Source organism: Talpa occidentalis, unplaced genomic scaffold (assembly GCF_014898055.3).
Source record: "Talpa occidentalis isolate TD23 unplaced genomic scaffold, MPIMG_talOcc4v2.1 talOcc4.9, whole genome shotgun sequence".
NCBI lineage: Eukaryota > Metazoa > Chordata > Mammalia > Eulipotyphla > Talpidae > Talpa > Talpa occidentalis.
Genome location: NW_023605305.1, coordinates 69417828 through 69441073, shown reverse-complemented (window position 1 = coordinate 69441073; position 23246 = coordinate 69417828). Strand labels below are relative to the sequence as shown.

Here is a 23246-nt window from a genome sequence, read left to right as displayed (position 1 = left end):
CTGATCCCTTATTTGGTTCCTCTACATTCCTTCTATAATTGAAACCATCTGATATTTTTCTTTTTCTTTCTGGCTTATTTCACTGAGCATAATCCTTTCCTGCTCCATCCATGTTGCTGCAAATTGCATGAGTTTATCTTTTTTGATTGCTGAGTAATATTCCATTGTGTATATATACCACATCTTGATCCAGTTATCTATTTTTGGGCATTTGGGTTGTTTCTATAGCTTATTTATTGTAAATAGTGCTGCAATAAACATAGGAGTGCAGGTGTCCTGTTGAATTAATGTTTTTGTGCCCTTTGGGTTGATACCTAGGAGTGGAATTGCTGGATCATACAGAAGCTCCATTTTTAGTAGTTTAAGGAACTTCCACACAGCTTTCCATAGTGGTTGAACCAGTTTGCATTCCCATCAGCAGTGTAGGAGAGTTCCCTTTGCTCCACATCCTTGCCAACATTTGTTGTTGCTAGTGTTTTTGATATTTGCCATTCTCACTGGTGTAAAATGGTATCTCATTGTAGTTTTGATTTGCATTTCCCTGATTATGAGTGATGTTGAACATTTTTTCATATTCCTGTTGGCCATTTACCTTTCTTCTTTAGAGAAGTATCTTTTTGGCTCTTCTGCCCATTTTTTGACTGGGTTGTTTACTTTTTTTTTTTTATAATAAATTTTATTTTTATATTCCCCATACAATTGCAACCCCCTTATTTTGACCCCAATCCCTTCCCTCCCCCCCCCCACCCTCCATAGAGTGTCTTTGGTTTATAGTTTTTTGTTGATTTTGATTTTCACTTTCTTATAGTTATTCATTTTCCTGGTCCCTTATTGAAGTTTTCTAGATTCCTGCTATGAGTGAGACCATCTGGTATTTTTCTTTTTCTTTCTGGCTTATTTTGCTGAGCATGATCCCTTCCAGCTCCATCCATGTTGCTGCAAATTGCATGTGTTTATCTTTTTTGAATGCTGAGTAATATTCCATGGTGTATATGTACCACATCTTCTTGATCCAGTCATCTATTTTTGGGCATTTGGGTTGTTTCCAAAGCTTAGCTATTGTAAATAGTGCTGCTATAAACATAGGGGTGCAGGTGCTCTTTGGAATTGATGTTTCTGTGTCCTTTGGGTAAATACCTAGGAGTGGAATTGCTGGATCATATGGAAGCTCTATGTTTAGTAGGTCCAGAAATCTCCACACAGCTCTCCATAGTGGTTGGACCAGTTTGCACTCCCACCAACAGTGCAGAAGAGTTCCTTTTTCTCCGCACCCTCGCCAACATTTGTTGTTGCTAGTTTTTTAAATATGTGCCTTTCTCACTGGTGTAAGATGGTATCTCATTGTAGTTTTGATTTGCATTTCCCTGATTACAAGTGATGTTGAACATTTTTTCATATGCCTGTTGGCCATTTGCATTTCCTCTTCAGAGAAGTTTCTTTTTAGCTCTTCTGCCCTGTTTACTTTGGTTTTGTTGAGTTTTGTCACCTCTTTGTAGATATTTATGAACAGTCCCTTAGTTGTATGGAGTGCAAAAATGTTCTCCCAGTCAGTGGGGTGTCTCTGTGTTTTGGTTACTGTCTCTTTTGCTGTACAGAAGCTCTGTAAATTGATGTAGTCCCAGCTGTTTATCCTTTCCTTCACTATCTTTGCTTTGGGTGATGTGTCTTTAAAGATGTTATTGAGGTGTATGTCATATAGTATTTCACCTATTTTTTCTTCTATATATTTTATGGTTTCAGGTCTTTTTTTTTTTTTTGATTGATTTATTTATACAAGCACTGGGTACAGTCGGAAGCGTGGGAGGGTGAGAGAATTCACCAGAGCCAGAGCAGGGAGCAGAGCAGGCAGAAAGACTGAACTACACTGTTGAGGGGAGCAGCGGGTGGCAGGAGAGGTCTGCGCGCCATGTGGGACCCTCCTCCGGTGGCCGGGGAGCAGCCAGGGATCGAACAGGCGCTGCAGAGGCTGTGGGCAGCTTTGCAGCCCAGTGCTCAACCGCTGCGCCACTGGGGAGGCCCTGGTTTCAGGTCTTATGTCAAGTTCTTTAATCCATTTTGAGTTGGTTTTTGTGCATGGTGAAAGGAAGTAGTCTAGCTTCATTCTTTTGCATGTAACAGTTCTGTTTTCCCAGCACCATTTATTGAACAAACTGTCTTTGTTCCACTGCATATTCTTTGCTCCTTTGTCAAAGATTAGTTATCCATAAGTCCGTGGGTTTACCTTCTGATTGTTTTTGCTGGCTGCTGTGGTGCCATCTTGCAGAGACCTTCAAGACTTTCGTGACCTTCAACTTTTGTGAACTTTTACCTTTTGGCCCTGCCTCTAACTCTTTCCTCTCCAAATTCTCTATCCTTCTCTCCTCTTTGTACATAAACCCCTGAGTCTGAGTCGTATCCTGAAATTGTAGCTGTAAGCGTAAGGATGAGAACCCACCAACTGTGATATTTTGGCTGCTCATCCTTGGCATGGTTTTAACAATGATATAGACATTAACACATCACAGAAAGTATAAAAACAACAAGTGGAATAATGTCCAGGTTTGCCTATGTGAGGCTAGCACCCCTCAGTGTTGCAAGATGGCTGCCAATAACTGCATCATATTTTTTTTTTTTAAGATTTTTTTATTTATACAAGAACCAGGGTATAGGCCAGATGCGTGGGAAGGTGAGAGGATTCACCAGAGACAGAGTGGGGAACAGACTGACGAAATACACTGCTGAGGGGAGCAGTGGGCGAGGCAGGAGATATCTGCTGCGCCATGTGGGATTCTTGCTGGCCAGCGGGATCGAACCCACGCTGCAGAGGTTGCGGACAGTATCACAGTGCAGTGCTCAGCTGCCTGTGCCACCAGGGAAGCCCTCTTCTTCTCCTTTTTTTTTTAAAGATTTATTTTATTTATACAAGAGCCGGGGTACAGGCCAGATGCACGGGAGGGTGAGAGGATTCACCAGAGACAGAGCGGGGAGCAGAACAGGCAGACTGACGAAATACACTGCTGAGGGGAGCAGCAGGCATGACAGGAGAGGTCTGCCATGCCATGTGGGTATCTCTGTGGCTGGTGGGGATCAAATTGGCACTGCAGAAGCTGTGGACAGCTTTGCTGTGGACAGCTTCACAGTGTTGCGCTCAACCGCCTGTGCCACCAGGGAGGCCCGTATTCTTAAGTATGATGTTCCAAAAGGATTTTTCTGGCCTTCTATTGAAACATTTTCAATTCAATCAACATTTATTGCTTATGTTTAGCTAGTCTTTTTGCTATTTGCTAGGGTTACAAGGATGATGTGCCTTCAGAAGGCTGACAAGTCTTCCAGAAGAGATATATACAGGGCCTCCCCTGGTGGCACAGCGGTTGAGTGCTGGGCTGTGAAGCTGTCCACAGCCTCTGCAGTGCCCGCTGGATCCCGGCCACTGGCAAGGGTCCCAAATGGCACGCAGATGTCTCTTGCCATGCCCGCTGCTCCCCTCAGCAGTGTCTTCTGTTTATCTGCCTGCTCTGCTCCCCGCTCTGGTGAATTCTCTCACCCTCTTGCGCTTCTGACTGTACCCAGTGCTTGTATAAAAAAATAAATAAAGGCCTCCCTGGTGGCGCAGTGGTTGAGTGCTGGGTTGTGAAGCTGCCCGCAGCCTCTGCAGCGCCAGTTTGATCCCCGGCCGCGGGGTGAGGGTCCCACATGGTGTGCAGACCTCTTCTGCCACCCGCTGCTCCCCTCAGCAGTGTACTTTCTCAGTTTGCCTGTTCTGCTCTCCGCTCTGGCTCTGGTGAATTCTCTCACCCTCCCACACTTCTGACGGTACCCAGTGCTTGTATAAATAAATAAATCTTTTAAAAAAACAACAAAAAACCAATGCTATGATTATCAAATGTTGATATGTAAAAGAACTCATTTATTAGGGTTTTTCTGTAATTTATTGCAGGAACATATTGTTAGTTGGCAGAATGAGGGGCACCCTGAGATCCCCAAACCTATCTGCTCTAAATGGGTTCTTCCATCTGCCACATAAAGATAGAACTCTTAGAGTTCTTAGAGTGCATCAGACCTTTTAGACCTTTTTTTAAAAAGATTGATTTTTTTTATTTATACAAGAACTGAGGTACAGGCCAGAGGCATGGGAGGGCGAGAAAATTCACCAGAGACAGAGCGGGGAGTAGAACAGGCAGAATGATGGAAAACACTGCTGAGGGGAGCAGTGTGGGAGACAGAAGAGGTCTGCCGTGCCATGTGGGTTTCTCCCTGGTGAGCCAGGAATTGAACCTGCACTGCAGAGGCTGTGGATAGCTTCACAGCTCTGCGCTCAACCCGCTGAGCCATTGGGGAGACCTGAGTACATAAGACCTTTAATAGAAAAGAGCTTTATTAGAATTAGTGTGCAATATAGAAAGAATATAATTTCCAAACGAAGTATCCAAATGAAGCACCAAAGTTACCCATCCCTTCATGGGTTGGCCCAAAGTGGGGCCACTGAATTCCAAAAGCTTGCCACGAGTCTAAGGCACCTTCTGGTGGACAACCGTATGAAGGGATAGAAGGCGCCAGGCAAGTCTGGAAGGAAAAGAGCAAAATCAAAATACAAGTCAAGATAAAGGCTGCCGTTGTCAGCGTCCCCATGGGTCTTTTAGCCATATCTGTCTCTTTCAAGTATCTCCTTCCATGTCCCCCAAATCCTTGGTACAAGTCCAAAGTGGAGAAGCAAGTGTGGCTGCTTCTTCACATATCTCTGCTCCATGTGCCTTCTCCAACTCTTCTCTTATTCTCTCTAAGCCCTCTTCCAAGGTTTCTTCCAGTCCTTTTGAGCTTCTCCTCAAGGCTCAGCTCCATCCTTTAATAGGAACCTGGAACCTCCCCTTTCAATGGACACTATACTCTTACAATATCATGTTTTATTCATCCCTGTCTTATTGAACATTTCTAATATTTACATTTTGTTGGGAGCCTGCTGCCCTAAAGGGGGCTGGAATTTTTGGCGAATAACTGTTTACTCTGCATACGGAGTTCCAGAACTTCTTCCCAGAATTGACTCCTGTTCTCTGAGGATGTACTGGCTTCTGCTCATGTTCCCTACTAACCAGGAAGACTTGTTTTCAGCAGTAACTTATTAAACTGTATAAGCAAAAACACAATTGCAGCTATTGTTCCTTTGTTCATATTGTACAGGACAACCCTGCTCTAAAACAGGTTGCCTGACTGTGGGTCCTCACCCATGCGCTTAAAAAGGACTTACAGTGCAGGCACACACAAAAGGTTAACCAAAGGTTTATTTACAAGGGAAGGGGAATGAGGAAATGTACAACTTAGGGAGAAAAGAGGGAGATAAATTCTTAAATGCGTCCTACCTGTTCTGCTGATCTGGAATCCCGACTGACCTGCCAAGACTAAACCTGCCTGGCCAAGAATATGAGCCAAGTGAGGCCCTGAACTCCACTAACATGGCTGGTTTTTATTTACAAACTGAGAAAACGGCTGCTTAACTCCGCCCTTAGGTCCTTGCAACTTCCCTTTGGGGATCATGGGATTTGTAGTTCCCAGTGTCTTGATGGAGTAGAGGTGGCATCCACAAAGCCTGTATGGATTTCACTCAGGAAATCACTATCTGTAATAAAAGCTTGGGCTGGGAGAGTGAAAGGCAGAGCTGCTCTCCATGGCACTGTCCTCAGCCTTCCCCCACTGCAAATTCATTTAGACTCCAAGTCTTCATTAATGGGAGAGAATTTCATTGGCTGTCCTGTCCGTGGCAATGGCACCCGAACAGGGATGTCCAAGCAACATTTTACTCAAGGAAGCAGGCTTCATTGAACATGTCTTTTTGTGTACACCTGTAGACATTATTGTATTTTTCTAGATGTTAAACTGCTGGGTCATAAAATGCACATTTAAATTTTCACCTCATGAAACTGATACCGGAATTGTAGGATTTCAGGCCTAGTCTCCCAGCCAGGAACAGATCCCAGGCTGCAGTGGCAGTGCTGAGCCCCAGCCACTAGACCACCATGGGTTGGTGTCTCACTAAGCTGCAGCAGGAATTTCACAGACCCTCAGGCAAGCAAGCAAGACGAGGCAGGTTTGTGTAGCGAAAGTAAATTTATTGAGAAGAAAAGGAACAGAAATAAAGTGGGACTCCCAAGCCATGGAACCAGGCCAGGGAGGGCCAAGGAAGGGGAAAGTGGAGTCATGTCCCAGGGAATATACACCTTCTCTTCCTTATTATTCTAAAGCTCCACCAGAATCTTTGTGATTGGTTAGTTCTCAGTGGTCTCACTCACTGCCTAAATGCCTCTGTGCCCAGAACTAAGTCTCTGTGTCCCAGCCCTTATCTTTTTTCTTTATCGTCCTTGTCCAGGAATGTCCTGTTGCTCCTAGTCCTGGGGTGTTTGATTAGTCCCCTTTGGAATTTGTTGCCCTTATCTCTGGATCCTTCCTTAACTCTCCTGAAGTCCCTGCACTGCCCTGGAGGCTGCCTAATTATCCCTAACTTGCCTTAGGATTCAGAACTATCCTCAGAAGTGGCTGTTCTAATTTTACACTTCCACCTGACTTTCCTAAATGTTACATTTCTCTCCCTCCCCGGAAAGGAGTAGACTTTAACATTCACGACCCAAATCAAGGTTTTCTCTGGAACCATCACATGAACAGATAATTTTGGTATAATTCACATACACACGTGGAGGTGGTTTGATATGGCAGAGAAGACTCTAACTGCTTCACTGTAGCCTTTTGGGGCCCTACCAATGCTCTTTGGTTTTCCTTAAAATGTCTGCAAATGGTGTAGCAAAACACACTTGCAGATCATCTAAGCCTAGGGGTAGCGGCGGCCCCCCCGCCCCGCCTCGCACAGTTGGTTCGTCCTTGCGCGGGCTTCCCCCTGCGGCGCGAGTTGGTTCCGCCCCGTCTCGGGGCGCCCGCGCCTGCGCTCGCCGGGAGTGCGCGTTGCTTTAGGTGCGCGCGCGCGCGCCGCCTCCCGCTCCTGACGCGCCGCGGAAGCTCAAGACCCCTGGGGCCGGGAGGAGGGGCTCGGCGGCGCGGTGCCCGAGGCTCGGTGAGTACCCGCCGCGTCCTCACCCCTCGGGCCGGCCCTCCTCCCGTCACCCCGCCCTCACCTGGGCCTCGGCCCGCTCCTCCGCCGAGGGGCGTCTAGGACGCTGAGGTGGGCGCCTCCCGATGCCAGGGTGGGCCCTTCGAGAAGCCGGGTAGTCTTCGGGACGGCGGGTGGGCGCCTCCGGCCGCCCGGGCTAGCCCCCCAGGACCCCAGGATGGGCCTTCGGGGTGCCCGAGTGAGCTCTCGGGACGCCGGGTGGGCGACTTGGAACGCCTGGGTTGGCTCCCCGTCTCCGGTGCCACGCCAGCCTCACTCACCGGGGGTGCGACCTCCATCCTCCCGGAATCCCCTTCGCCACTTCATGCAGGACGTTGAGGTCCTCTGGCCCCTGCTTGCCCCTCCAGGGCGTGTTCCTGCGCTGAACATCCCGATACTCCGGAAGGAGGCTTGGCCGCCTTTCCGCGCTGGTCCCCACTGTTGGGATCTCGCCCGGAGAGATCTGGCCCCTCTGCCTGGGTACTGCTTTGTTGGGGAGTAGTTCTTGCTTTCATTAGTTATTTGCCCAGGAAAAAAATAAGATTTTCCTTAGAAATCCATATTTGTCCCTTCAGCAGAACAGGTGTGTGTCCCCTCCTTCGGGTGACAATTTTTTAAGCTTTGATTTAATCTTCACGATAATCTTATGAGAGAAGTACCATTATTCTCCTCAATTTATAGATAAGGTAACTGAGAATCAAGACACATATAAGTGGTAAAACTGGTTTTGAATCGAGGCAGCCTGATTCCAGTGTTCTTACGTTTATTTAAGTATTATTTAAGTATTTATTTAAGTATTCCAGTGTATTTACGTTTATATAAGTAACCCCGAGGAGAACATGAAAGTTTTATTTTTTCGTGTCTAGGAGGCAGTGCGTTATAATTGAATCAAAGAATGTGTCTTTTTGGAATCAGACACATTGAGCTTCATTTCCCATGATAGCCATTTACTGACTTAGCAACTGTTTGACTTTAAGTTCTGATGTGTAAAATTGTGATAAAAATAGTATACTAAAAAAGTGATAAAATCTTGTAAAGTCATGACAAAAGTAGTGTAAAATAGTGATGCCTATCACATATGGGAGAAATAACTTACAATGCATGTAAAGTATCTCGAACAGTAAGGTTCCTTGGACACAGTAAATATAATAATAATTCTTATTTTAAACAGATTTTTATTTATGCGCAGGCCAGAGGTTGGGGGGTGCTGGGAGCAGGGAGCGGTGGGTGATAAGATTCACCAGAGACAGAGTGGGGAGCAGTGTGGGCTAGCTTCCTGGCCTGGGATTGAACTCATGCCACAGTGGTTGGCGATAGCTTGATAATGCTGAGACTTTAACCCTTGCACCACTAGGGAGGCCCCTATATTTATTATCAAGGTGTGTTTGGATTCCGTTATTACACACTTGTCATTCCTGAGACTGAACATAGGCTGGGAAATATGCATCACAAGTCTGTGAGTGCTAGTGCATGTACATGTATTTAATTTATCATCTCTTTAAAAAAATAGAAATAATCAAGTTCATGTATTCAGTTGATAAGGAGCTTGGTACCAAATTTCTTGAATAAGTAAGAATTAGTCATTTCTAAAGCATTGTTAAGATTCCTATGCCCCCAAAGCATTCAGAAAAATTTTGACAGTTTGGTAGGTATTATGTCAAGATTTTAAATTATCTCGTCAGTGATTGTTCTTCAGACAAATCAAGGTGATGGATGTGCTGAAAGAAAATAGTAAGTACTATACTGAACTGGAGATGTTCAAGGACACTGCCAAAAAATGTTACCTGTGTAAGAAATAACAAGTCTCATTGTTGGGCCACCTGTTGTGCTTGTACATTGTTTTAGAGACATTTGGTTCTGACCTGTCATGATTAAAAAGCTGTTGGCATCCAGGCTATTCTTTTTTTTTTTTTTTTATAAAGATTTATTTATTTATGCATACAAGAGCTTGGGTACAGGCCAGAGGTGTGTGTGTGTGTGGGGGGGGTTGTGGGTGGGTGAGAGGATTCACCAGAGACAGAATGGGGAACAGAACAGGCAGATTGACCCAAGTACACTGCTGAGGGGAGCAGCGAGCGAGACAGGGAGAGGTCTGCTGCACCGTGTGGGTTGCTCCTTGGCCAGCTGGGCATCCAACTCATGCTGCAGAGGTTGGGGTAGCTTCATAGGTTGCGTCTTAACTCCTTGTGCCACCAGGGAGGCCCCAGGATATTCCTTTTAGCAGTGAGACTCAAAGAAAGCTTAGTGGTAATTCATTTGATAGCCTCAGCTCAAGTGTTTGAAGATAAACCATTGTTTAGTGAGTTCTTCGTTTTGAAGTGTAGCATCTTATACTAATAGGAGTTGAACTATATGCTGTTTTGCTTATCTAAGTGGGCTGAGCAGGGACTGTTGTTTTAACTTGTGAAATTACTAGGGGAAAAGTATGGCTAAATCTCAGAAAGCACTGGAATTTTGAATTTCTCTATTGGGTGTTTCTTTTTTTTTTAAAGATTTATTTATTTTTATTTATACAAGCACTGGGTACAGTCAGAAGCGCGGGAGGGTGAGAGAATTCACCAGAGCCAGAGCGGGGAGCAGAGCAGGCAGAAGGACCGAAGCACAATGCTGAGGGGAGCAGCGGGTGGCAGGAGAGGTCTGCACGCCATGTGGGACCCTCCTCCGGTGGCCGGGGAGCAGCCAGGGATCGAACCGGCGCTGCAGAGGCTGCGGGCAGCTTCGCAACCCAGTGCTCAACCGCTGCACCACCGGGGAGGCCCTATTGGGTGTTTCTTTTTAATGCCTTCTTATAGATCTTTTATCTGCTATGATTTTTTGAAAACCATTTGGAGCCTGTAGGTGGTTCTGTGCCAGGGAGAAGGGTATTTATTTATGTATCTTTATATATACATATGTGGTGGTATAGCTACCCTTGCCATCAGTTTTTAGCATATTGGTCTGAATAACCTTAAGGTACAGAAAATATTTAATAAGATGGGAAGTATTCCATATAAGATGTTTTTCCAAGCCTTACTCATGCTGTTCTCTTAGACGCAAGGATTACCTTAAGTCTTACTATTCTCCTTATAGCTTTGTTCAACTTAGAATAATTTTATTCTTCTGTGTCTTAATATAGCATCTAATATTTATATACCTTATGCTATTTATTCAGTAAATATTTTTGTGTACCAACTATACATCAGACATCATTTCTAGTTAGAAGAGATGTAAAGATTAAGTCATAGAATATTGTGTATTGTTATAGAGTCGAGAAATAAATTGCAATTGCCCTTTGACTATGAGGAAACCTGTTTCCTCATAATTATTTTATGTATTTCTTAGATTTTTATGAGGAGTAATTAAAATATTCACTCAGATGTTTACTTTTACTTAAAATTTTTTTTTTTAAGATTTATTTATACATACAAAAGCTGGGCTACAGGCTAGAGATGTGGGGGATGAGAGGATTCATCAGAGACAGAGTGGGGAGCAGAACAGGCAGACTGACTGAAATACACTGCTGAGGGAAGCAGTGGGTGAGACAGGAGAGATCTGCTGCACCATGTGGGTTGCGTCCTGGCCGGCTGGGGATGAAACAAGCTGCAGAGGCTGCAGATTGCTTCATAGTGCGGTGCTTAACCCCTTGTGCCACCAGGGAGGCCTTACAATTTTTTTAAGATATCATTTACAGTGCAGAGAACCAATCTTAACTTTTGCTCTATCTATACATTCATGTAACTGCCTCCCAAATCAAAATAAAAATATAGAGCATTTCTAGCACTCCAGAGGACAGTGGACAGGTGACTGTCCTCTGATCACTATAGACTCTTTTTAAAAACAGCTTTATTGAAATATAACTCATATACCATAAAATTCAGCCAGTTAAGTGTACTTCAGTGGCTTTTAGTATTTTCAGAGTTGTGTAACCATCACAACAATTAGTTTTAAAACTCTAAAAAAGAACATTATATCCCTAACCATCAGTACCTAATCTTCCTCAGCACTAAGCAACCACTAATTTATTTTTTGTCTTTATAAATATGGAGACTTACAAATGGTATCATATAATATATAATTTTTTGGTGCTGGCTTCTTTTACTTAGTATGATGTTTTCAATCTTCATGTTGTTGCATGTAGCAGTACTTCACCCCTTTTTATTGTGGGATGATACTCCATTTTGTGACCATACCACTCTTTACTTATTTATCCGTTGGACATTTGGGTTTTCATAAATAATGAACATGGTGGTGGACCTCCCTGGTAGCGCAAGAGATTAGAGTCTCAGAACTATCAAGCTATCGCCAGCCACTGCAGCATGAGTTCGATCCTGGCCAGGAAGCTAACCCACATGGCGCAGCAGACCCCTCCTGCCTCGCCCTATTCTCATCTCAGTGGCGCATTTCAGTCAGTCCACCTGTTCTGCTCCCTACTCTGTCTCTGGTGAATCCTCTTACCCCCTGTACCTCTGGCCTATGCCCCAGTTCTTGTATGCATAAATAAATAAAATCTTTAAAAACAATGAACATGGTAGTCAAGTTTTGGTGTGAATCTGTGTTTCTCTTAATTATTTACCTAATAGTGGAATTGCTGAGTATGGTAACTATACCGCTAGCATTTTTTCTTTTTCTTTTTTTTGCATATAAGAACTGGGGTGTAGTCCAGAGTGCAGGGAGATGATAACATTCACCAGAGACTGAGGGCGGGGCAGAACAGGTGTATTTACTGAAATACACTGTTAAGGGGAGCAGTGGGCAAGACAAGAGAGGTCTGCTGCCGCATATGTGGGTTAACTCTCTGGCAGCCAGGGAGGGGATAGAATTTATGCTGTAGTTGGTGCTGAAACTTACCCACTGAATCACCACCAGGGAGGTCTCTAATTTTAGCGTTTTGAGGAACTGATAGATTGTTTTCCAAAGAGGCTTCACTGTTTTACATACCCATCAGCAGTATATGAGAATTCAATTTATCCAAGTATTTGCCGTTGTTACTGTGTTATCTTTTGATTTTTGTCATTCTGATGGGTATGAAGTGTATCTCACTGTGATTTTAGTTTGTATTTCCGTGATGATAATATTGAACATATTGCCATGTGCTTATTTGAATAAATTAGGAAAATCTTCGGAAAAATGTATACTTAGATCCTTTCTCTTGTGTTAATGGTGTTTTTACCTTTTTATTATTGAGTTATGAGTTAAAAAATATAGTTTGTTCAAGTCCCTGATAGATACGTGATTTGCAAAAATTTTCTCCATTCTGTGGATTATTCTCTCATGTTCTTGAAATTGTTCCCTTTGAAGCACAGAAGTTCTTTATTTTTGATGCTGTCCAATTTATATATTTCTTTTTGTTGATTATGCTTTTGATGTTGCATCTAAGAAACCATTACCTAATTCAAGCACACAAAGAATTATGCCTATATTTTCTTCTAAGAGTTTCATAATTCTAGCTCTTAGAATTTAAAGAAAGCTCTATTTTGAGTTAATTTTTGTATGGTGAGGTCCAATTTCATTCTTCTACAAGTGGCTATACAATTTTCACAGCACCTCTCCTGCCTCGCCCTGTTCTCATCTCAGTGGTGCATTTCAGTCAATCTGCCTGTTCTGATCCCCACTTTGTCTCCGGTGAATCCTCTTAACCCCTGTACCTCTGGCCTGCGTATGTTGAAAAGACAGTTCCTTACCTTTTTTTAAAAATTTATTTTTAGATTTATTTATACAAGAACTGGGGTACAGGTCAGAGTGCAGGAGGGTGAGAGAATTCACCAGATACAGAGTGGAGAGCAGAGCAGGCAGATGGACCAAAGGCACTTCTGAGGGAAGCAGTGGGCGAGACAGGAAGAATAGGTTTGCCTCGCCATGTGGGTTTCTCCCTGGCCGGCCAGGAATTGAACCTGTGCTGCAGAGGCTGCAGACAGCTTCACTGCATGGCGTTCAACCCACTGAGCCACCGAGGAGGCCCAGTTCCTTACCTTTTGAATGATTTTGGCATCCTTGTTGAAAATCAGTTGACTCTAAGATTGAGTATATATTTCTGGGCTTTTGTTTAGGGTTCCTGAACCCGATTCCATTGTGGATGTATGCATGCTTACTCCATGTTTCTGTATTACATTTTGGTGATTCTTGTAATATTTCAAACTTTTTCATTATATTTTTTATGTTGACCTTTGATGTTTCTTTATAACAATACATGTTTTGGGGTGCCATGAATTTGCCCATGAAACAGTGAACGCAATTGATAAAAGGTGTGTATTCTGACTGCTTCTCCTACCAGCTGTTCCTGTCACTTACCCTTTCCGTGAGTCTCCTTATTTATTTCCTGTGTAGTTTCCATAGTTCTCTTACCACCATAGCACCCATCGTTTCAGTCACTTGTGTTCTTCCCACCCTTTTTTTTTTTTTTAAAACATTTATTTATTTATGCAAGAACCAGTTTCAGGCCAGATGTGAGAGGATTCACCAGAGACAGCGGGGAACAGAACAGGCAGATTGACGAAACACACTGCTGAGGGGAGCAGCGGGCGAGACAGGAAAGGTCTGCAGCGCCATGTGGGTTTCTCTCCCTCTGGCCGGGATCGAACCTGTGCTGCAGAGGCTGTGGACAGCCCCACAGTGTGGCACTCAACCTCCCGCGCCACCAGGGAGGCCCCCCACCCCTGTTTTGACCCTTCCCCTGCTCTATGGCTCCGCTCTATGGTCAACTTGCAAGTTACATGTTTTTTTCTTGATCCTTTAGTTTCGGTTTCTCTATATTCTACATATAAGTGAAATCATCCCATATTTATCTTCCCCCACCCCCATTTGTTTCTGCAAATGGCATGAGTTTATCTTTTTTGATCATTGAGTAGATTTCCATTGTGTAGGTATACCACATCTTCTTGATCTGTTCATCTGTTTTGGGGCATTTAAGTTGTTTCCAAATTTTGGCAATTGTACATAGTGCTGTGGTAAGCATAGGAGTGAAGCTTTCAGATAGTGTTTTTGTGTCCTTTGGGTAGATTCCAAGGAGTGGAATTGCTGGGTCATATGATAGATCCATTTTTAGTGTTTTGAGGAACCTCTATACACAGCTTTCTATTGTAACTGGACCAGTTGCATTCCCGCTAGCCATGTTAGAGGGTTCTTTTTTTTACCACATCGCCAGCATTTGTTCTTTTTTTTTTTTTCAGTATAGGCTAGTCTTAGAGGTGTGAGGTGTATCTCATTGTTTTGATTTGCAATAAGTGAACATTTTTTCATATGCCTGTTAGCGATTTGCATTTTTTCTTAGAAGGGTCTTTTTAGGTCTTCTGCCCTTTTTTTTTTTTTTTTTTAATAGAGGCATGTTTTATTTATTTATTTATTTGTTTGTTTGTTTGTTTGGTTTATACATGCACTGGGTACAGTCAGAAGCGCGGGAGGGTAAGAGAATTCACCAGAGCCAGAGCAGGGAGCAGAGCAGGCAGAAGGACCGAAGTACACTGCTGAGGGGAGCAGCGGGCGGCAGGAGAGGTCTGCGCGCCATGTGGGACCCTCCTCCGGTGGCCGGGGAGCAGCCCGGGATCGAACCAGCGCCGCAGAGGCCGCGGGCAGCTTTGCAACCCAGCGCTCAACCGCTGTGCCACCGGGGAGGCCCACTTCTGCCCATTTTTTTTTTTTTTGGATTAGATTGTTGTCTTTGTTTTTGTTGAGTTCTGTAAGCTCTTTGTAGATTTTTGATACCAATCCTTTATCTGATGCATGGTGTGCAAATATTTTCTGCCATTCTGTAGGCTGTCTCTTTGTTTTGGCTGCTCTCTTTTTTGCTGTCCAAAGGCTATATAGTTTAATGTTGTCCCAGCTGTTTACATTCCCCTTTGTTTTCCTAGCTTTTTTTTTTTTTTAAAGACTTATTTATTTATGCATGCAAAAGCTGGGGTACAGGCCAGAGGTGTGTGTGTGTGGGGGGGTGGTGAGAAAATTCACCTGAGACAGAGTGGGGAACAGAACAGACTGACCGAAATACACTGCTGAGGGAAGCGGTGGACGAGTCAGGAGAGTTCTGCTGTGCCATGTGGGTAGCTCCCTGTCCAGGGAATGAACTCGTGCTGCAGTGGCTGTGGACAGCTTCATAGTTTGCATCTTAACCCATTTGCACCACCAGGGAGGCCCAAATTTTCCTGGCTTAGAAGATGAGTCCTCAGAGATATTTCTGAAGTTTATGTCATGGAGTTTTGTTTTTCTTCTTTATACTTTATGGTTTCTGGTCTTAGACCCAAGTCTTCTATCCATTTTGAGTTGATTTTTGTGTATGGTGTGAGATAGTAGTCTAGTTTCATTCTTTGGCATGTGGCAGTCCAGTTTTCCCAGCACCATTTATTGAAGAGATTTTTCTTGTTTCAGTGTATATTCTTTGTTCCTTTGTCATAGATTAGTTGACCATATTTGTGTGGTTTTATTTTTGGACTTTCTATTTGATTCTATTGGTCTGTGTGCCTGTTTTATTCACACACAAAAAATAAAAAAATACCTGGGAATGAACCTAATAAAGGAGGTGAAAGAATTATACAAGGAAAATTATAAAACATTGTTTTTTGTTTTTCTTTTTGTGGGACCCTCGCCGGTGGCCCGGGATCCAACTGGCGCTGTAGAGGCTACGGGCAGCCTCGCAGCCCAGCGCTCAACCGCTGCGCCACCAGGGGAGGCCCTGAAACATTGTTTTTATTATTATGGCTTTGTAGTACAGTTTGAAGTCTGGAAATGTAATACCTCTGTTATCCATTTTAGTCAGGAGGGCTTTAGCTGTTTGGATTTTTTTTGTGATTCCATATGAATTTCACTAATATTTGTTGCTTTTCTTTGAGGGATATCCTTGAGATTTTTATTGGAATTGCAATGAATCTGTAAATTGCTTTGGGTAGAATGGTCATTTTGATAATGTTGATTCTTCTGATCCATGAGTAGGGAATGCCTTTCATTTCTTTTTGTCTCTTTTCTCTTTTAACAATGTTTTGCAATTTTCCTTGCACAGTTCTTTCACCTCCCTTGTTAGATTTATTCCCAGGTATTTAATGTTTTTGTGTACAATTGTAAATGGAATGGTTTTCTTAATTTTTTCCTCTTCAGACTGATTGTATATAGGAATGCTACTGATTTTTGTGTATTGATTTTGTAACCTGCTTCCTTACTGAACTGCTTTATTGTTTTAATTTTTCCATGGATTTTTGAGGGTTCTTGCTATATGTTGTCATAGCATCTGCAAATAATGAAAGCTTTACCTCTTCTTCCCCTATTTGGAGGCTTTTTATGTCTTTCTCTTGCCTGATTTTGCCAAAATATTTTCTACAATAACTGCAGAATTTTACATTCTCATCAGCTGTGTATGAGGTTTTTGGTTCCTTCACGTCCTTGCTAACATTTGATATTATCCTTTTTAAAGAAAGTTTTATTGATATATTGGTATGTATATATGTGTAATTCATCCATTTAAAGTATACAGTTGAAGAGTAGATGCTTTTATAACATTTTCATTACCTCACAAATAAATGTCCTTGCTCCTTAGGGATTATCCCAACTCTCCAGACCTAGACAACTGTTTTTTTTTTTTTTTTAGAGGCATGTTCCATTTATTTATTTGTCTGCTTGTTTGTTTGTTTTGTTTATACATGCACTGGGTACAGTCAGAAGTGCGGGAGGGTGAGAGAATTCACCAGAGCCAGAGCGGGGAGCAGAGCAGGCAGAAGGACCGAAGCACACCGCCGAGGGGAGCAGCGGGCGGCAGGAGAGGTCCGCGCACCATGTGGGACCCTCCTCCGGTGACCGGGGAGCAGCCGGGGATTGAACCGGCGCTGCAAAGGTTGCGGGCAGCCTCGCAACCCAGCGCTCAACCGCTGCGCCACTGGGGAGGCCCCCTAGACAACTGTTAATCTACTTTTTTGCTGTTCTGGACATTTCATATAAGTGAAATCATGTAATGTGTGGACTTTTGTGACTACCTTCTTTCACTTAACATGTTTTAAAGATTCATTCATGTTATAGCATATATCAGTATTTCATTCCTTTTTTTTTCCTTCCATGACTTTTTACTTCCAGTGTTACATCATTTTACAGTCCCATTGACACTCTTCTTTGTTCCCTAATTCCATTTGTTTGTTATTATTATTGGAGATTTCCACCTGCCTGTAGGTCATATCCAGTAGACAGCGAACTCAGTCACTATTTGTAGCTGGTAGCAATAAAATAGATTTTTTTGTATATTGACTTGATTCTTGTATTTCTGAACTTGTTCAATAGGTATAATAGTTTTTTTTTAAATACAAAATATTCTGTCCGCAAATGATGATTGTTTTACTTTTTCCGTTTCAATTTGAATGCCTTTTATTTCTTTTTCCTTGCATAATTGACCTTCCTAGACCCTTCAGTATAATGGACGATAGAAATGATGAAAGCAGGCATTTTTGTTACTCTCTTAAGGATAAAACATTGAGTTTTTAACCTTTATGTGTGATGTTAGCTGTGGGGATTTTTGTAGATACGGCTTTATCATGGTGAGAAATTGGTGTTTCTTAAAAGAAATTATTAATTATGGGCCTCCCCGGTGGTGCAGTGGGTTGACCACAGCACTGTGAAGCTGCCCGCAGTCTCTGCAATGCGGATTTGAGTCTCGGTCAGCCAGGTAGATACCCACATGGCGTGGCAGACCTCTCCTGTCTCGCCCTCAGCAGTCTCCTCAGTCTGTCTGCCTGTTCTGCTCCCCACTCTGTCTCTGGTGAATCCTCTCACCCTCCGACGCCTCTTGACCTGCACCCAGTTCTTGTATAAATAAAAATCTTTAAAAAAAAAAAAAACCAAAAAAATTATTAATTATGTGGTCAAGGGAATCAGTTATCTAAGTTAATGTTAAAGGAACCAGGATAAATTATTACATTATTTCTTTTGAAATGTCCTTACTGAGATGAGATTTAAATACATGTATTTGTTTATAGGAAAATATCAATTTTAATTAGTACTGGAGAAATTCAGAAATCTAGTTTTCTATCAGATGGATATTTTTTTCTTCCACATCTTTTTTCAAATAGCACCTAGAAAACTTACAATTAAGGTATATAATTTAAGTAAATTATTTTTTCTTGTTTTTCAGACAAAAGGATGCCTCGGAGAAAGAAAAAAGTTAAAGAAGCCTCTGAGTCAGAGAATCTGGAGAAGAAGAGTGCAGAAACTACCAGTTTGGTCAATGTGAAGAAGAAGCGTAGACTTGAGGATGCATTCATTGTGATATCTGATAGTGATGGAGAGGTTGGTATTCTGAAGAATGGTCTCAAAACTAGCCCTCCTTATCCATGAATAGTTTTGTAACTAAACCTTAATGCCAACTAAACCTTAATAGTTTTGTAACCTAAACCTTGCTAGACTGTGCATTTTTAATCAGCTCCACTTGATTTGTAAATGGAATTAAGAATTACTTAAAATAAGGTAGTGATTCTGTTTGGCTGAGGAGTGGCTCATAGTTTCTCAGTTTGGTAATGTATTAACCCAACATGGTATTTTAAAACTATATGAATATCTAACTATATGAATATAAGTAGTTATGAACTATATGAATAATACAAATCAAATGTAAATATTAATTTTCTTGGTCTGGGAAGTGAGAGAAAGAGAATGTAATTGCACCTTATCTTCAGATGTACTCTGTAACGTGATTGCGATTAGTAGCTACCTGTAGCTTTTTAAATTTAAATTAATTAACTTAAGTGAAACAATACATCAATTCTACCACTTGGATAACCCGCCTTAACAAAAATTAGGTAGCTAAATACTCAGACACAGATAAGTTACAAAGTTATATATGTTTATGTTAAAAAATCAAAACAATAAACACAATTCAATACTGTTTGAAAACAAAATAGTATAGAAAGGTACAAAATGAAGATATACACCTCAGTCAGTGGATATTTAATGGAAGATAACAGTTTTTTCCCTAAAAAAAGTCTTTATGCATATAACACAAGTGAAACTTTTCTAGAAAAGGACTCATGCTGTGCAAACAGTATTGCTTTTTCACTTAGTATTTCTTGGAGCTCTTTCTGTAAATGCACATACAGAGCTAATTAAATTTAAAAAAATTGCCAAATATGACACATGTATAGGAGAATGCATAAAATGTTAAGTGCATAGTTAAAAAATAATCTGAATGCCTATATTCACTATCTTACAAGGCCTCTTGACTTAGTATATCCTTCCCCAGCTGCATCCTTTCCCACCCATCTAGAGGTTAACCTCTGTGTTTGTTTTGTCTTCTAATGCTTTTCTCTACATCTATGTGTATTTTTAAATAGTATACATATATATTGAATAACTGAGTCTCAATGATTATACACTTCTACTACTAACCTTTTCCAATAATCTATCCTTTCTTCAAAGACTTGAAATTACCTTTATTGTAAATTAAAATGTTTTCAAAAGAGTTTGTTTTTGGATTTTCTATTTCATTCCATTGATCTATCACACATTTTCAAAATAATTTGTTCACTATGTTATACTGAGTTTTTTAGGTAGGCACTTACATCTATTAATAATGATCATTTTCTTTATTAGTATTTATACTTTTTGGGGGGTTTCATTGTATTGACTATGGCTTCCTAAATAATGTTGATTAATATCAATGATAGAGCACATTCTGTCTTGATCTTGAATTTTAGTGGCATACTTCTGATGTTTTGCCATTTGTTTGATAATTCTTTTTTATTGTCTTACAGAAATAGCCTTTAATTGTTTATTATTAGTATTTTTAGGAATGGATGTTTAATCAAATGCCTATTCATTATTTAGCAAGATAATGGTACAGTGTTTCTCCATTAGTTAGTTAACATTAGATGTGAATACATTTTCTAATGTAACACCTTTGCATTTCTGAAGTAAATTTTAATTGGACATGTATCAAATTTGTCTTAATTATATCATTTAGAAGTTTTGCATCTGTATTTCTGGTGGCTTTGGTTTTATATAGCTGTCTTTTTTGGGGGGTACTGTTTTCATCAGATTTTAGTATTAGATTTATGCTTAAAACAGATGGAAAGCTTTTCATCTTTTTCCATATCCTGACACAGTTTATTTATTTTTAAATTTTAATTTTATATTCCCCATACAATTGCAACCCCCTTATTTTGACCCCAGCCCGCCCCTCCTTTCCTTGCCCCCCCCCCATAGTGTGTCTCTGGTTCATAGTTGTTTGTTGATTTTAATTTTTTTCTTTCTTACAGTTGTTCTTTTTTCTGGTCCCTTATTTAGGTTTTCTAGATTCCTGCTATGAGAGAGACCACCGATATTTTTCTTTTTCTTTCTGGCATATTTCACTGAGCATGATCCCTTCCAGCTCCATCCATGCTGCTGCAAATTGCATGTGTTTATCTTTTTTGAATGCTGAGTAATATTCCATGGTGTATATGTACCACATCTTCTTGATCCAGTCATCTATTTTTGGGCATTTGGGTTGTTTCCAAAGCTTAGCTATTGTAAATAGTGCTGCTATAAACATAGGGGTGCAGGTGCTCTTTGGAATTGATGTTTCTGTGTCCTTTGGGTAAATACCTAGGAGTGGAATTGCTGGATCATATGGAAGCTCTATCTTTAGTAGGTTGGGGAATCTCCACACAGCTTTCCATAGTGGTTGGGCCAGTTTGCACTCCCACCAGTAGTGCAGGAGTTCCTTTTTCTCCACATTCTCGCCAACATTTGTTGTTGCTAGTTTTTTTAATATGTGCCATTCTCACTGGTGTAAGATGGTATCTCATGGTAGTTTTGATTTGCATTTCCCTGATTGCAAGTGATGTTGAACATTTTTGCATATGCCTGTTGGCCATTTGTATTTCCTCTTTGGAGAAGTTTCTTTTTAGCTCTTCTGCCCATTTTTTGACTGGATTATTTTCTTTGTTTTTGTTGAGTCTCATCAGCTTTTTGTGATCAGTCCTTTATCATTATTGTTGCGTGTAAAATTTTTTCCCAGTCAGTGGGGTTTCTCTTTGTTTTGGCTATTGTCTCTTTTGCGGTACAGAGCTCTTTAATTTGATGTAGTCCCAGCTGTTTGTCTTTGCCTTCACTATCACTGCTTTGGGTGATGTGTCTGTAAAGATGTCTTTGAGGTGCATGTCATGTAGTGTTTCGCGTATATTTCCTTCTATATATATTTTATGGCTTCAGGTCTTATGTCTGGTTCTTTAATCCATTTTTGAGTTGGTTTTTGTGCATGGTGTGAGGTAGTAGTCAAGTTTCATTCTTTTGCATGTAGCGACCCAGTTTTCCCAGCACCATTTATTGAATAAACTTTCTTTGCTCCAGTACATATTCTTTGCGCCTTTGTCAAAGATTAGTTGACCATAAATCTGTGGATTTTTTTCTGGATTTTCTATTCAGTTCCATTGGTCCATGTGTCTGTTGTGGTTCCAATACCATGCAGTTTTTATTATGGCTGTGTAGTATAGTTTGAACTCTGGGAGTGTGATGCCGCCATTCCCTTTTTTTTTCAGGAGGGGTTTGGCTATTCGGGTTTTTTTGGTGGCTCCATATGAATTTCATCAATAATTGTTCTATTTCTTTGAAGAATGACATTGAAATTTTAATTGGAATAGCATTGAATCTGTAGATTGCTTTTGGTAGGATGGCCATTTTGATAATGTTAATTCTTCTGATCCATGAACAGGGCATGTCTTTCCATTTCTTTGTGTCTTCTTCTATTCCTTTTAACAGTGTTTTATAGTTTTCTTTGTGTAGGTCCTTTACTTCTTTTGTTAGGTTTATTCCCAAGTATTTGATTTTTTTTTGCTTCAATAATAAAAGGAATGGTTTTCTTGATTTCTTCTTTAGATTTATTGTTTGTGTATAGGAAGGCTACTGATTTTTGTGCGTTGATTTTGTATCCTGCCACTTTACTAAACTGATTGATTAGTTTAATTAGTTTTTCTGTGGAGTTTTTGGGGTTCTCTATGTATATTATCATATCATCCGCAAATAGTGATAGTTTGACATCTTCCTTGCCTATTTGGATTCCTTGTATGTATTTCTCTTATCTTATTGCTCTGGCTAGGTAGGACTTCCAGTATTATGTTGAAAAGCAGTGGTGAGAGTGGACATCCTTGTCTTGTTCCAGATCTTAATGGGAATGCTTTCAGCTTTTCACCATTGAGAATGATATTGGCTGTGGGCTTGTCATAGATTGCCTTTATGATGCTGAGGTATATTCCTTGTATCCTGAGAATTTCAAGGGCCTTTATCATAAATGAGTGTTGTACTTTGTCGAATGCTTTCTCAGCATCTAGGGATGTTATCATGTGATTTTTATATTTCTTTTTGTTGATGTGTTGGATTATATTGATTGATTTTCGGATGTTGAAGCATCCTTGTGTCCCTGTAATGAATCCTACTTGGTTATGGTGAATTATCTTATGGATGCATTGTTGGATTCTGTTGGCAAGGATTTTGTTGAGGATTTTTGCATCAGTGTTCATTAGGGAGATTGGCCTGTAATTTTCTTTTTTTTGTGCTGTCTTTGTTGGGTTTTGGTATTAGTGTAATGTTGGCTTCATAGAACGTATTTGGTTGTATTCCTTCTTTTTCAATTTTTTGAAAGGGTTTGTGTAGGATAGGCGCTAATTCACTGCTGAACATTTGGTAGAATTCATTTGTGAAGCCGTCTGGGCCTGGGCTTTTGTTTTTGGGGAGTGCTTTGATTACTGCTTCAGTTTCGCTGCTTGTAATTGGTCTGTGTAGTTGTTCTGTTTCTTTTTTGTCCAGCTTTGGATAATTACATCATTCTAGGAATTTGTCCATCTCTTCTAGGTTGTTGAATTTGTTTGCGTATAAGTGTTCATAGTAATCTCTGATTATTCTTTTGATTTCTACTGAGTCTGTTGTGATTTCTCCTCTTTCATTTATAACACTATTTATATGTGTTTTCTCCCATTTTTTCTTTATGAGCCTTGCTAGAGGTTTGTCTATTTTGTTTATTTTTTCAAAGAACCAACTTTTGGTTTCATTGATCTTTTGGATTGTTTTTTTTTAATTTCTAATTCATTTATTTCTGCTTTGATTTTTATTATTTCCTTTCTTCTACTGGCTTTGGGGTTTTTTTGTTGTTCTTTTTCTAGTTCTTTGAGATGTGAGATTAGGTTGGTTCTTTGAGTTCTTTCTTGTTTGTTGATGTGAGCCTGTATTGCTACATGCTTTCCTCTTATTACTGCTTTTGCTGCAT

General features: G+C 40.9%; 2 protein-coding genes across 3 annotated transcripts in view; one reads left to right on the top strand and one right to left on the bottom strand.

The window, feature by feature from the left end:
• Window positions 1-5435, bottom strand: part of ZNF346 (zinc finger protein 346) — a 101012-nt gene extending 95577 nt beyond the window's left edge. Inside the window, exon 1 of the mRNA XM_054691858.1 lies at window positions 5334-5435. The gene's annotated coding sequence lies outside the window, so the exon portion shown is untranslated. The remainder of the gene's footprint in view (window positions 1-5333) is intronic.
• A 1525-nt stretch (window positions 5436-6960) lies between these two features.
• The window catches only part of UIMC1 (ubiquitin interaction motif containing 1), a 113335-nt gene continuing 97049 nt past the window's right edge, over window positions 6961-23246 (top strand). For both annotated transcript variants that reach the window (XM_037501275.2, XM_037501276.2), the window contains exons 1-2: window positions 6961-7033; window positions 18144-18298. In XM_037501275.2, the coding sequence (XP_037357172.1) occupies window positions 18152-18298 (147 nt within the window). In that variant the 5' untranslated portion in view covers window positions 6961-7033; window positions 18144-18151. The remainder of the gene's footprint in view (window positions 7034-18143; window positions 18299-23246) is intronic.